General features: G+C 47.2%; 2 protein-coding genes across 52 annotated transcripts in view; both read left to right on the top strand.

Annotated features, from left to right (window-relative positions):
• SORBS1 (sorbin and SH3 domain containing 1) overlaps positions 1-3,349 on the top strand; it is a 208,571-nt gene extending 205,222 nt beyond the window's left edge. For all 50 annotated transcript variants that reach the window (XM_085583534.1, XM_085583538.1, XM_085583535.1 and 47 more), the window contains 2 exons: positions 262-374; positions 1,180-3,349. In XM_085583534.1, coding sequence (XP_085439660.1) covers positions 262-374; positions 1,180-1,247 — 181 coding nt within the window. In that variant the 3' untranslated portion in view covers positions 1,248-3,349. The remainder of the gene's footprint in view (positions 1-261; positions 375-1,179) is intronic.
• Positions 3,350-5,656: 2,307 nt separating this feature from the next.
• The window catches only part of PDLIM1 (PDZ and LIM domain 1), a 43,400-nt gene continuing 33,847 nt past the window's right edge, over positions 5,657-15,209 (top strand). For both annotated transcript variants that reach the window (XM_085582451.1, XM_021548205.4), the window contains exon 1: positions 5,657-5,804. In XM_085582451.1, the coding sequence (XP_085438577.1) occupies positions 5,709-5,804 (96 nt within the window). In that variant the 5' untranslated portion in view covers positions 5,657-5,708. The remainder of the gene's footprint in view (positions 5,805-15,209) is intronic.

The raw sequence follows: 15,209 nt of genomic DNA on the forward strand, positions 1-15,209 counted from the left end.
GACTCTGGTTGTTTGTGCAGACAACTACAGAAAGGGAGCAGAAGCTCTCCACATATCCCACACAAAAGTGTAGGCATGACACTTTTTACTACCATGACCTTTTGACATCAGTGAGCTCAATGCAGTTTGCTTCCACCTCTCAAAAGGCAAACATAGGTCCAGACTGCATTCAACAGTGTGTAATAGGAATTAGGGGAACATCTCCTGAGGGGATGTCAAAGAAATCCAATGGCTAACATGTACTATCTTTCTGGTTTTTAGAGTTAGCTACCAAGCCCTCTACAGCTACACTCCTCAGAATGATGATGAGCTGGAACTGAGGGACGGTGACATTGTCGATGTCATGGAGAAATGTGATGATGGCTGGTTTGTGGGTGAGTGTGACACTTGCCTGTGAGCAGAGCTTTTTGGGAGAGCAGTTTTGCAGAGTGTCTAGAAGTTGCTTTCATTTGTGGGGTCAAAATGGTGAAAGAAATTTACTTCAATTTTTCCACAATTTCCCATCTTTTCCCACCAAGAATATTAAAATTAGGCTGCAAGGTGGTGGAGCTTTGTTTTCCTTGCTAGGTCTCTAGTGCTTCCTTTTTTATCTTCTTAGTATCTCCATTCCTCTCTTCATCCTGATCCTTTTTGTTTACACAGATGACAGAGCAACAGAGGAAACCAAGAAATACTGGATTTCTATAGCTTTTCCAAAGCTGAGGGGAGCCATGTGTAGTTACAGAAAGTGGCAATCAGGGGGTGAAGACAACACATGGATAGGAGCTGCAGTCCCTGAAAATCCAGCCTCAAGTGCATGTTTAGCAAAATCCTTTACCTTCAAGGAGTGCAAGTCTGGACAGTGTTCTCCATCTCAGCACTTCAAATCCAGGCTTGCCATCTCTTCTTAGGGGAGATTAGCTCATTTACACTGAGAGGAGTTTAACTTCTACCCTATAGGCCCAGGAGCTTTCACCAGCACCTTATTAATTGTTAAAGGGGATGACTAAAGATGATTAGTAGCAGAACTAGTTGTGATTTGGTTTGTACCAAAAGACTCTTTGACAAGGGCTCCTATTTAGTATGAGGAATTAATGCCTCCAGGCAGAAGAGGTTGCCACCTGTACCTTTTTAAACCCTGGAGCCTTCCTTGCATGTCTTCATCTTACTGTGTCTTCCTTGTGTTTTATTTTGCAACAGGTACATCCAGGAGAACAAGGCAATTTGGCACCTTCCCAGGCAATTATGTGAAGCTTCTGTACCTGTAAAATGACATCATGACAATGTCATCCCATCATGAAAGGATGGTGGGATTCCTTTCCAGATGGTGTTTTTTAAGCAGTGAAGAAACAGACAATTTATGAATGTAATAGACAAGAGATGAGAAGTGTTAGGAGGATGTGGTTATGTGGTACACTTTTGAGTTGAATGTGTAGCCCTGTTTCCATGGAGTCAGGGTGTGATTTGTTTGCTGAAGAAGAGACAGATTCTAGTTTACAGTGCTGCCTTTGTGTATTCCTCTCCCTTCCCCAGTAAGAGTTTTGATGATAATCTTAATTTGTACGGAGTACTCACCTCTGAGAAGGCTTCAGGGAAGCACATGGTATAGGTTTTGTTTGTGTGTTGAGATAGGGTAGTGCTTTGGGGCAGTACTCAACCCTGCAGCTGCTCACATTCATTGGCACAGGAGTTCAAGAAACCGGCTTGCTGCCCAGTTTCTGCCTTGCTGAAGATTCTTTTCTCTGCCTTCCATTTCCATAGAAAACCTTTCCTTCATGTCATGCATCTTAAGACCAACAGAGGCAGAGGACAGCTGATATAATTGAATTGCAGAGCTCTCTGTGGAAAAGGAGTTTGGGAATGGTGGTTTAATCCAGAGGTTAGCCAAAGCATAATGCAAATTCACAAAATTCCCAAACCCTTTAATAACATACTACTGACTTCTGCAGGGTTTTTTCTTTTGTGCAGGGTGTGTGTGTGTGAATGTATTGTGTGCAAAATTAACTGAGTCCTGTTTTTTAAAGAGAAATCAGCCTAGCTTTGACATTTATCTGCACAAAGAATAGAACCAATAAACAGAACATCCATGAGGTAAATCCTGTTTATGAGTCCTATGGCTGTTCACTTTCTTTGCTCCTCTTGCCCTGTCACTGGCCCTAAGGGATCACACACCTTTTCCAGTGTATGCTTCAGGATGAAATGCTGGGACTTCTTTCCAAGAATTACATCTTAGAGGCTCTGATAAATCTGAGCAATGTATCACTGAGGGTGCCTTTTTTTTTTAATTTTGGTTACAGTGTTGATGGTAGGTCAAATAAATACATGCATTTTGGCTGCCTCTTAGTCATACAAAAAAGTGTAATCAATTTGGAAAGCTGTTCCCAGCAGTTATTACCAGTTACATAGATTTGTATTTCCTTGAGGGAAAAAAAAACAAACCCCATGGCTTGGCTGTATGTTTGCCTGTAAATCCACTATGAATACTCTTTTGATAAGACTTTTTGTTATTAAGAAAAAGCATAAACAAAACCAGTTCTATCAGACTCTGCTTCCTACAATTGCCGTACAAATAGCAAAGGGTAGATTGCTATTTTGTCATAAGCCGTATTTAATAATATAAAATGCCTATTTTTATGCTGATGCTTTTATACAGATTTATTAAGAGTAAACTACAACTAACTGTTAGCACGACTTGCAATGTTTTGATAAACTAGCCATGCTCCTGGGTTTGAAATCAAGTAGGCTTGTCTTCCGTCTCCGTTGGTGGAAGAGAAGACTCTGTGTCTCAGAAGTTTGACTGTAAATATGTATATTTAACTTTGTACAGACAATGTACTTACCTTGTATAGAGAAATAATTTAAACACATTGAGTGAAGGGAGGGGAAAAAAGGCAGTTGTGAAAGGTTGGGATTTTTTTCCACTTTAATTTAAGTGATGGAATTCCATGTATGTTCACATAAAGAGTTTTAGCACAAAATATTTGTTATGAAAGGGTTTCAGATATGACACAAAGTACCACTGTTTATTTTCTGCAGGAGGTATCTTGAATCCTGCATCTTATTTATGGGTTAGTTGTTCTGCTTTGGGTTTGCCCTCCAGTTATTTGCAACAATGTTTAGGCCTGTTGGTAAGATTGGATAACACCAAATAAATCTATCCAGCAAAGTAACATGTTGATATTGATTGTATATAACATACTCATTTAAAAGTTAATTTTCTGTTCTTGCTCTTGCCAGTTTAAGTTAAGCACAAACACACATACACATCACACATATCCACACAAACTGCAACTTCTTTTTGTGTTGATTTTTTGTTTCTTATTGCAGTGGATTACTATTTGACAATTAATAAATGGAATTATTGAATTACTGTTGTGTTCCTCGTACAAATTATTAAATAAAATCTACGCTGGTTGTCCTGTAGCAATGCACTTTTGTACTAGTGCCCCGCTGTGGCTTTGTATCCACAGCGACATGTAGGTGTCTGCCATGGGCTTCTCCACTGTCCTGCACCTGAGGATCCTGCTTGTGATTTGGCTTGAGCTGACCAGTCCTTCCTGAGCTGTAGGCTGGCTGTGACTTTTGCTTAAAGAAATCAAGGTGTAAAGGCAGAGGAGAAGCTGATTACACACAGATCTCACTGTAACATGGTGTCAGGGTACAGTTGCTGTGGCGTGCACACAGACCTGGGAGGTCAGGAGTACACCTCTGTCCACTGGTTTACAAAGGGTCTTTGTGACCTCAGATGAAAAGACCACCCAAGTTAAGTCAGGCGAGAAACTCAAAATGCCAGCCTGTGGGGGAACAGATGTCAGTTGGTGTTGGGCTTACATGTGCATTTTTAACCCTGACTTGGGTCAAAAGCTTTAAGACTGCCATCTAATAGCTGCACCCTGACAGGGCAGGATTGGCTACAGCATTAACTCATGGAGTTTGTAGGTCTGTGGTGACTGTGTCATGTCTCCCAGCCCTGCAGCAATACACCTAGCCGGGACTTTCTGGGCATGCCTTGTGTAAGGGAAAATCACTGAAGGAGTGGAGTGAGGAAAAGCAACAGCTGAGCTGCCTGGGTGGACTCACTGGGGGCCGGTAACACACAAGTACCCAAAAAAATGCATCCTGCAGCTCCACATTTGGCTCCTGCATGGTGCCTGTGCAGGACTGTGCTCACTCTAAAGACTGATATTTCACAAGGGGTTTTAACTTTTTGGAGACCTCCATCTCAGACTAAGCCAAAATTGCGCAACAGATTCAAAGTCTGCGATGATGCGATGGATGGCCAGGCAGACAGATAAACATCATGGCTGCACTCACAATGATTTTAGGAAGTCAAACTGTAAACAAGTTGATCCTAAAACCAAACTATCACGACAACAAAAGCCTCAGGCTACTTTACATGTTTTTAGAAAGCACACAGACACAAGCCCTTTTTTTGTTTCACAGGTCACTTATATAAAAGCCAAAGGGCAGCCCGACCATGGCTTTGCTGATAAGCACGGCTCACCTTTGCTTTACAGCAGCCTGGACAGGGAGGGGAGAAACTCATCTGTGTCTGCTGAACATTGGTATTTACTCACTCTCTAACCTAATCGAAGCTAGAGGTGCTAGTGACTTCAGAAGCTGGGCAAGCAGAGAGGGGAAGGTGACCCAGCAGTGTGCAACAGCCCTCTGGAGATCCTGCACACTGCTGTGGCAAAGCAGTCACTTTCTTCCCTGTCACGAGTGCCACACCAATGATGTAGTGGAAGAATTACTTCTCCCTGCTAGGGATGAAATTAATAGTCTGACACATGGACCCTGGAAAGAAATAACCTGTGAAAAGACAAGCTAATGCAGGAAAAAGGGCACAACCACAAAAGGGGATTGCAGAAGCAAGAGTGTGCCTTGTGATTAGACAACTTGTTGCCATGTCTTGTAGGACCAGTATCTGGGTGACCTGCATCATCCCTACTTGCTGTGTGCTCCATGCTCCCCAGCTGTGGCTGAATCCCAGCTTCAGCTACAGCTCGCTGATGTTGTGCTTATGGGTGAGCTGTATGGGTGAGCACAGCACTCCAGTTGTAAATGCCAATGCCGTTGCTGTGACCAACCTTTCCCACTTGTCCACCATCAGATTACTGAGGCCTTAATATGCAACTGAAACAACTATTTTCCCTGAATCACAGACAAGAAGATTGGCTGAAAAACTTGTATAGAAGAATTCCTTTTTTTGGTGGTACCGTGCTTAAGGGGCTAGAGAAACAAAACGCTGTCTAAATCAGTGAATATGGGATAAATTAACAGAGAAGTAACCACCCTTCCCAGACTCCACCCTCGCTCATCCGACCCTGGCGGGGAAACTTCAGGCTTATTTCCCTCACTCCCATTAGGTTTCAGAGTTAACATTGCTCCAGGCTGGAGACTATTGGCCTGGGAGATGCTGCACCGGGGCACTCCTGCGTGTGGCTGCCTGTCGGAGGCTTGTCCTGCCTGCTAGCAGGGAGCGGGCGAGGAGCGCCGGGCTCCGGACCCCGGCCGCCGGCCGCCCTCGGGAGGCCTGCCCCGGAGCGGCCCTGCCCGGGGAGGCGCGGCGGAGCGGGCGCTGCTGGCCCGGGGCGGGGCGCGCCCGGCGGGCGGGCGGGGCGCGCCCGGCGGGCGGGCGGGGCGCGCCCGGCGGGCGGGCGGGGCGGGCCGGGCCGGGCCGGGCGGGCGGCGGCGCTGCCGGAGCCGCCGCGAGGTGCAGCGCGCACATGGGGACGCACCGCATCGTGCTCTCGGGCCCCGGGCCCTGGGGCTTCCGCCTGGTGGGCGGCCGCGACTTCGAGCAGCCCCTCGCCATCTCCCGGGTAGGCTGGCCTGCGGCGGGCGGCGCTGGGGGCGGCCGGGGTCGGCTCGAGCTGGCAGGTGGCACAACGGCAAAGCCGGGGCGGCGGGTGGGGTTGTCTTTTTCTCCCCTTGTTTTTTAGTTCTTTTGGGGTTTTTGCGTTTACGGAGAAATCGGTGGTGGCACACTCAGCCCCTTCACCTGTAGCAGACCGGGGTCTTCGCTTCCCACCGAACCTCCGTCCTCAGCCTGTCCATGGGGACCCTGCAGGCAGTAGGGATCTCCTCAGCCCCTGGTTCGGGTTTGGCAGCCCATCCTGTGGGAGCCCGTCTCCTCGAAGTGGGCTGAATACTTGCCTGTCTTTGCTTGCCATGTATAGTTAAGAGCCTTTGTTCACAGAAGCCATGTTAAGGTGTGTTTGCTGCCTCTGCTCGTCTCTGTTCGAAGTCCTTCTTGCCCCCACTTGAAGAGAAATTAGTTAGGAAATGGCAAAAATTTTGCATCGGATCAGTTTTAGCGTTGTAGATGGCTTTTCCCTGCTGTGCCCCAGCGCTTGCCTGCAAGACGCCGGTGTGGCTGCCCCGCTGTCCCCACCTGCCCCGCAGGTGCCGGGCCGGGCCGGGCCCTGCCCCGCAGGCGGCCGCGGGCTCGGCTGCGCGCCCGAACTCCTGCTCGGCTTTGTGTGGGGTGCAGCGTGCGGAGACGGGCTGCAGGGCTCCCCTGTGGGAACGGCAACGAAGGGATTGCTCCTCGTTCCAGCAGTCCCTCGGCAAAACAGAGGCATCCGCGAACTGCTGTTAGCCTTGGGCTCTGGCATCTGCCACCATTGCACGATTTTTGAAGTGCCCGCATTCCCCAGGTGAGGAAGGGCCGTGGGAAGTGATATATACCAGAACTTGAATTTACGTGAATTTACTGCCCTTAAAGAAGACCAGGATAGTCAGACTTGTGAATTTTTATAAATGCCTCCTGTCACGGGATCTCCTGCCATGGGGTCCCACTGCCTGCAGGAGCCCAGGTGCCGTGGGGAGGGTGCCAGCTGCAGGAAGGGCAGAGCTCGCAAGTCCTGTTAAACCCACGGGGGGTGGGGGATGAGTTACTAGTTTTCTATGTAATCTCTTTCAATTACTGTAATAATGCTTCATTTTCCTAAAGCATTTTTGGGACGTGAAAGCAGCTTTACTGTAAGGGAAGTGATATTTACTTCATTGTTATGGTAATTATTGCCATTTCCTTCCAGCAAAAGACTCCTAAGCAGAACGGTGTCTAAAGCCCTACCTTGCTCTTACCTGGTCTTTGTCAATGCTTATAGGCACCTACCAAGGGACATAGATCAGCAAAAATAACCACCTCGTGAGAAATTCTGACCCTGGAGACTAAAATGTAATACAATAGCCTCTCCAATGATGGTGACGTAAATGCTGACAATTAGCAGCTCTTATCAGGGCTTTCTCTTCTGACCCCTCTGACACTTTTAATTTCCCCTCCCAGACTTCAAGTCATTAATCCTTCCTGTGGTTTGCTCCTGAGGCTCCTGGATTTCTCTCCTGGGCTAGGGAGTGAAATTCTTGGCAAGTCTTCCTCTTACCACGTAAAAAAAGATCTGATCCAGTTTTGACCTGTTTTAAAAAGTCTGTTCCTCCTTGTGTGATGACTTTACACATTCTTGCTTATTTTATTTGGTACCTGTGTTTTCACCAGAGACATTTCTGGCATGGAGCCCTTCCTCCCTCCCAGGATGGTGTGAGCTCTGGCCATAGCTCTGACATCTGCCAGGAGTTGTGAGGGACTTGGTCCTATTGTGGTGTGAGATAAAGGGGCTACCTAAGGCCAGTGAGAGGGTGGGGAGTCTGTAACCTGTGGTAAGAGCATTACCCTGGGAGCCTGGGAGGTTGCAGCTCTCCCTCCTCAGCTGTGTTTGCTTTGTGCTGTGGGCAGTGGGAGGTGGTGTGTGCACAGATGTGCTCATGAGGAGCACTCTTGGCAGGGGTGCACAGCGCGGGGCTGCCTGTCTGGGCATGGGGGAGAAGCAGCACCCGACGCTGAGCGCTGCAGTTTGGCTGTGCCATCTCTGGGGTCAGTGCCGTGCCAGGTAGCCACTGGAGCCTGTCCCAGGGATGCACTGATGGGATCACCATGCTGTTCCATGTGCTGGCATTGTGGGATGGATGCCAGGAGAGGCATAGACCTGAACTGGGTGTCTTGCAGCTCTCTTTGAACCAGGTGCTTAAATTCAGCCTGCATTGCCTGCCAGGAGAGCTCATGTTTGGCTTCTGGCACCATCATCCTTGTGCTGTTAAACTATAGAGTTTATCTTGGTATTTATGGCCCTCATCACCATTGTGCCTCAGCTTCTTGCTAGTGGCTTTTGGCCTCTCAAGCTCCCCAGTCACCTGGGGAGCAGCTGTACTTGAATGTAGTCACATTGGTGGGAGGCAGCACCAGAGGAAGTCATTGAAGCTTGGTGTTGCAGTCCTGGGTCCAAGAAGGATGAGGACCACTGTTGCCATGAGCATGGGAACCACCAGATCAGCCTGGCCAAGGGCTTCTGGCGGACAGTGGCTGCTTGGTACCAATGTCTGGTTGTGCCTTAGAGGAGCAGCAGATGAAAGATTGTGGCATTTCCACAACTGCTCTTACCTTGTCTTTTGTCACTGCCCTACCTCACTTTCCACTTGAAATATATATTTAAAACTCCTTCAGGCTCAAATACATCATGAGCATCTTTTTCTTGTTTTGTGAGAGCACTTCTGGTTTCTTGGTTGTGTTGGACGGGTCTTGCTAGAGACAACTGAGTATGGAGATTTCACAAGTGCTGCTTGCGAGACGTGGAGTTTCCCGTTTCTTTAGGATGGATGCTTCAAGATGTTTCTGGCTTACATTTCTTAGGGTTCTGGTAGACAGTTTATTGCAGTCTTTGTTCAGAAAAAAAAACAAACTTGTATTGATCAGTGTAATGAACTCTGAGCCAAAGCCTGCTGGATTTCCCTACAGGAGTAGGAAAGGCCATTGTCTTTACTGCTCTTTGTGTGATACTCTGCAGTGGGTCAGTGGAGTAGAATTTGAGAGAAGTTCTTTCTGAGACATGAATGCACATAATACATACAGGGTAATAGTTTCTGTAGAGCTGACCTATGCACAGGGTAGTTTCCAGTTAAATCCCATTGAGGCTGGGAGCTGATGGAAGAAGCAAGCAGCACATTGTATAAGCAGCCACTGATGGAATGGGGCTGTCTGAAAAACAGTGGAGTTGACAGACCCCATCTCCCTCCATTCCTCAGGTGACATGAGCTGTTGACTGGTTGCATTTGATTTTGATGAACATTGAGGCTTTTTGTTTCCAGCTGAATGCATGGAACTGTCTGATAAACCTTTTTATTGATGTGGTTTGTGGTAGCAATCTTGAGCATCTGACCCAAAATATGGGCAGAGCAGATGTTTGCTGTTTTGTCATGTCAAAAACCTCTCATCTCCATTAAGGTTGGGTGTCTCTTGGAGTCTGTAAAACTGGACATTTTCTTATAAAACCAGTTTTCCAATGAAAAAGCTATTTCAAGACAGACCAGTTCTGTAAATACATTAAAAAGATGAAATCCCAATGTGATGCTTGTTGCTGATTTTGACCACTGTAAAATGAATTCATCCCTGCTTATTCTGATATTTTATCTATTTGTGGTATTTTAAAAACTGAATTTATATAAAATACAGAATTGGATCATAATTGGGTATTTGAGTGTGTTTGTTTTCTTTTTAAGCATGGCCCTCTGAACCAGCTTTATAAACTTAAAGCTTGATTTAGTGGTAAAACTGGACTTGATGGTCTGCAATCAATCATGGGACTGAATCCTGTGGTGTGAAAAGATACCAGGTTTCTCTTTGGTACCAGCTGATATCCTTATCCTGTCAGCCAGTAACCCTTGTAGGAAGCAGCTGAGCAAAGGCATCCCAGAGCCAGTGGTGAGGGAGAGCCCTGCTGGTAGGGGACACCCTGCTAATGGGGTCTCTTGATGGGATGGATGGAGACTGCCTTCCCTCTGGTGCATGCCAGGGCTTAGCTGAGGGGCACAAGTGACTGCCTTGGGAGCGGCTTCAGCCTCTTCCCCAGTGGCTGCAGGTTATTTTTCTGAGATGTGAGGACAGCTGGGGCTTTCCAGGCAGCCCTTTGCTCCCAGAGTGGAACCTTTTGGCTCTCCCTCTGCCAAAGGAAATATGGGGTGTGGTGGATGTGATAGGATTTAGGGTTGGGCTGGCCTTCCTCCCCAGCCTGGAAAGCCTTGGCTGGTCCCCAGTCTGCACACCTATGACTGCAGTTCCTCTGCCACACGGTCCAGCTCTTGTGCCCATGACTGCAAATCTCAGCATTGTGCTGGGGTCTTGTTCTGAGGCTGTCTGGGCAGAGGGAGGCAGCTGGGGACAGCTGCTGGGCTTTATAGGAAGGTGAAGGTGGCTTTATGATTCCTGCTCGGATGTTTGCCTGGCTGCGGGTGGGGCAGGGGCTGTGCCACACCAGGCAGAGCTGCTGCAGAACTGCACAGCTGATAAGGGCCTGATAAGGGAACAGTGGTCATTAGTGTCACCTGCCAAGAGCTTCTGGCCCTGCAGAAGTGGCTGGGTTGGTGTTTAGAGGACAGCAGAATGCCTTGTGCCTTTGCCTGGTGGGAGTCCTGTCTGCTGTGTCAGAGCACACCAGGTTGTGAAGAGCAAAGTTTGTGCCCCTACAGATTTTGAAATCAACATCAATCCTGGCAGTTTCCTGGAAAAATCCTGTGCTTCAAAGCCGGTTTCCTGAGTCGGGGGGGGGGGGGGGGGGCACTTTTACTTTGAAAAAAACTTTTGCAAGTTTTGGGATGCTAATCAAGTGCCTTATAGCAGAGCTACATGGAGGAGCAGTACTCTTGTCTTTCCTAGGATCCAGGGTTCTCTTTTCCTCAGCTCACATAATCAGACTAATTTGTTGATGTCACCCAAACTTTGGAGTTCCCTTTTCTCTGTACCTCTCTTTGTGACCAGTACAATCTTTTTTGATGATGTCCGAGCCATCTTGTTCTGGGTGAGTTCCCCAAAGGGCCTAAAGAGTGAACTCTACATTTGGAGTGAATGTATGTACCAGCCTCAACATTATGTGAGGGCTTTAAGCCCTAGAACTTCAGGTGACAAAAGCAAATGCTGGACTTCCTGGGAGGAAGAAAGCTCATTTTGTTCCCAGGTGTCAAGTTATGTATGGCTGCAGGCTTCTTGGTACCTTTCGCCCTCCAAAATCACTTTGTCCATCAAGAAATGTATAGGATACGTAAAACGAATTGGATTTGAAGGGTGCAGCATCAAAATAACAGGAGATTTTCTTTTTTTTCAGTATAAACAGGGAAATTATAGGAGCCCTTAACTACATAAATAATTGATGTTTTTTCTGGACTACAGTATCTTAGATGGTTGCTGATTACTGGATGTGTTGATTTATTTAGAGGATGAAATAAACCATCAGGAAAGACTCAGCTGTTTTTGAGACCTTGTAAAAAAATCTCTTGTTTGTTTGTTTTAATTTGAGACATGCTGCGAAAGAAGCTGTGAGGCTGAGTAACTCCTTGACTACCACGTGAGCATCTGTCTGAGCAAATCCCCTCACCCATGTCTTTTTATACCATGTTACTAAGGTCAGCCCTCTCTGTGCAGTGTCTGATTGCCCTTTCTGTGTTAACACAGCTCCTCTGGCTGTCAGGGTGGGGCATGAAGGCAGGCAGGGGGGTGAGGGCCGGGCTGCCAGAGGAGTTGTGCTGTGGATGTCCAGACCCCGCTGCCCTGGGCTGGTGCTCAGGGGTTTCACCAGCCAGAGGTATGATCCCCTTCTCCTTCTTGTCTCCTGGTGATGTGATCTGGGCCAGCCAGTGAGGCTTGGGCTGCAGCCTTGCCAGACTAATGGTGCAGAGAACAGGAGCAGCATTGAAGGGAACTCTCTTGGAGCCAGTTGTAAGGCATATCATTCCTGCTCCCCTAAAGAGAAGGGGTGGAGAATGTGCTTGTCTGAATTTTCTCATAGCCTCTGATCTTTGCTGACCCAGCTGCATGCTTTTGCTGGGAGAAACTTCGACTGTTTAGCATAACACTCCAGTGCTGAGGACGTTACTCATGGTAAAAGAGCAGTATGTGTGGGTGGGGAGGATTAAAGTGAATGTCAGAGATGTCTGGCTGCCACTGGTGGCCTTGGAAATATGTTGCTTCATGTCTTGTCCTTTCCAGCAACGACCCAGCTGGGTTTTAGGTGCAGTTTCTCCAGATCTTTTTTCTTGGCTGATGTTAATTTCCTCATTTCTTATCTCTTCATCACTTCTTGCAATGTGTTTAGGTGTGGAGTGATGAGTGATGCCGGAGGCTGCAGGGTCTGTGAGAAACTGTGAAGAGCTGACAGAGTGAGCTTGTAGGGTGCCAGAAGGATGAGGGGAGAAGGCCAGAAAAAATTGAATGAATTTTAGGCCCACCCATCTATCTTGACTCACAGGGAGCTGAGTTATGCTGCTTTTCATAAAAATGCTTCCCACCCTTCCTCCCTCTCATTTGCTGTGGGCAGCAGCTTCCCTCCGTACACCCACTGCTGCCTCTTGGATCCTTGCCTGCAGGAGGGAAAAAGGCACCATATACCCCTGTCCAGGGACTGCAAAGCTTGTTAGATAGCATGTATGGAGGGAATTACATCAAATATAAAATTTAGTTGTGTTTGGCAAGCTCTGGATCAGACAAAAGTTTTATGAAGAGACCCTGGGAGCTGAATAAGCAGCCATATGTTTTCCTGCTGCTAAATCAAAGTGTTTTCTACTGTAAGTGCACTTGCCCAAAGACTTTCTGAAGACTGGCTATTTCATAGCACTTTCTTTGCTGCTTGGCCACCAGTGCAAGCAGGTAATAGCAAGCAAGCTGCCTGGGAGATGGTCATCTGAGCTGTGCAAAATCCTGGTGGTGTTGGCAAGATGGAGCCCGAAGTGTGTGTGCAAGAGGGCACATGTGCACAAAGCTTCACTTTGTAGTATAAGAAAGTAGTGTAGTTTTTTCTTCTATCCAAACCAATCCTGAATCTGTAGAACCTGTTTTTAAAAAAGATGTCCAAGCCTATAACTGATCTAAACTGTTACCTACTACATTTAGTTTTGCGTAAGTAAAGAGTGCACAATCAAATCTACAGATTGTGGGTATTATTTGTTTCTTCCATGTATTGGCACATGTGTCTGAGCTGGTATCAAGGACATAAGTTGTAAGTATCTAGAATATTTCTATGGTAGCCCAGATTTCTTACACAGAACACCACCCAAACATAGAATCACCATTAGCACACTGTGGGACCTATTTTGGATACAGTATGAATCAGTGCTGCTCTGCCTGTCTCATCATTGTCTGTTCAACAGCAAAATGACCTACTGGCAGTGTTACCCAATTGCCTGGCAACAATCACCTCAGGGTAGGGCATGCCTCCTTTCCAAAGGAAGCCTTCGGGCATGTTGTTATAAGGTGTGCAGAGTTTTACTCACCCGACCGTGGTGTCTCCGGAACTGGGAGGTTCCTGGTGCCTGATGAGTCTGCCCATGTTCCCATCTGCTCAACCCCAGTGGAGGAAGCCCAAACCAAGTCAGGGAGCTCTTTTGAAGGACACAAGAGACTATGCCTTTGCACAAGCTGTAACTTGTACAAGGCTGTGTTTGCTGGTTTTGTTCCTTGCAGTGCCTTTCAGCCCTTCTTGCCTATCCATGCAGAAGTGCAGCTTTATCTGCTCAATACTGCCTCACCCACCTGTACAAGATGTGCAAGGCACTGCCTGCTGTTCCCTTGTCTCCTGCTGGTCTCTGCTCCATGCTCAGTGAAGAGGGAAGGTTAAGAGAGGTTGGGGCAAAACTTAGATCATCTGAGAACAGAAGCAAAGCAGTTTCAGGTGCAAAATTTACTGGATCCCTGCTTGCCTGAAGTTTTCGTTCATTTTTGGAGTCCTTTTGTGTAAGCTGGCTGATAGATGCCAGTGCTCTGAGCACATCTGCCTGCTTTATTCCCAGCGACATGCTTGCCCCTGCTGCTTCCCATGGACCAGGCAGGGATGTGACAAAAATAAAAGCAGGAAAATATCACAGTAGCAGCTCTGTGCTCCTCACTTAATAGCAGAAACGCCTTTTGCTTGGCAGCACTGAGATAAGCCCAGACCTTACTGGGAGGGGGGAAGGGAAGATTATTAGTAGCTATAAATCATTCTAAAAGGATGGGGGATGGGTTCCCTCCATACCCTGCCCTTGTGCAGACATGTTTGCTGTGAGCAGTCCTGGCAGACAGTATGAGCTGCATACTCATACTGTTGTAGGCAGCAGTTTGTCAAAGGTTGCATTTCAGGCAAGTTATTTCCAGAAGTAGCTGGATTTTAAAACATGTTTACTTTTGCCAGATGCACTTCTCTTTTATATTTTTGTGCAACCTTGTAGTTTGTCCTTAGGGGAGAGGATTATGTCAGTACCTGAGTGCATGGAATACCTTTGTGCTGCCAGTGGCTCTTATGTGATGGAGAAGAGCACTCGAACTTCAAATTCCTCTGAAGTGGACACAGAAGGGAACTGACACCACAAGCACTGGCAATGAACTGAGATGTCACTGTGAATGCCAGCTGCTTTTCCTGGTGGCTCTTGGAGTTTCTTCAGGAAGCTTCAGTATTTCCGTGTTCCTGGCTGTTGTGGCTTTGCTGTTGCTGGTGATACACAATTGCTTCTAGCAGTCTATCACACATTGTATAGTTATCAGTCTTGAAATGCAGCAAGCTGTATGGCTCAGTCTCCAGCAGTGTTCCAGTGCTGGCATTAATCCACTGTTGTTCTTGACCCTTTGGCAGTTTATCTGATTGACAGGGAATCATGGTAACAGTGTACTATGCTTGGTGTTCCTTACAGGGGTGAGTAACATGCCTCTCTCCCTTCTTTGGTAGCAGAGGAAATAAAGGCCCCAAGAAACCAAGTGACTCAGTTAAGGTCCAGAGATCAGGAGAGGACCCACACTGTGTTTCCTGAAGGCTCCTTTTGATTTAATGATATCCTTAGGGATATGTCTTATGGATTTTATGACAGCTCTCAAATCTGGTGGGACTGTAGGCAGCTGTCAGTGCTCAGGATTTCTTCAGAGCTGCGAACTATCTCCATGTGCAGGTTTTGGCTGGGGTAGAATTGTTTACAGTGGCTGGTAAGGGGGTGTGTTTAGGATTTGTGCTGAGCACAGGGTTGATAATACAGAGATGCTTTTGTTATTGCTGAGCAGGGCTTACACAGAGCCAAAGCCTTTTCTGCTTTTTGCACTGCCATGCTGGTGAGGAGTCTGGGGATGCAGGGGAGGCTGAGAGGAGACACAGCTGGGACAGCTGCCTCTGACTGACCAAAGGGATATTCCAGACCACATGATATCATGCCCAGTATATAAA

This window comes from Lonchura striata, chromosome 6 (assembly GCF_050655825.1).
Source record: "Lonchura striata isolate lonStrDom1 chromosome 6, ASM5065582v1, whole genome shotgun sequence".
NCBI lineage: Eukaryota > Metazoa > Chordata > Aves > Passeriformes > Estrildidae > Lonchura > Lonchura striata.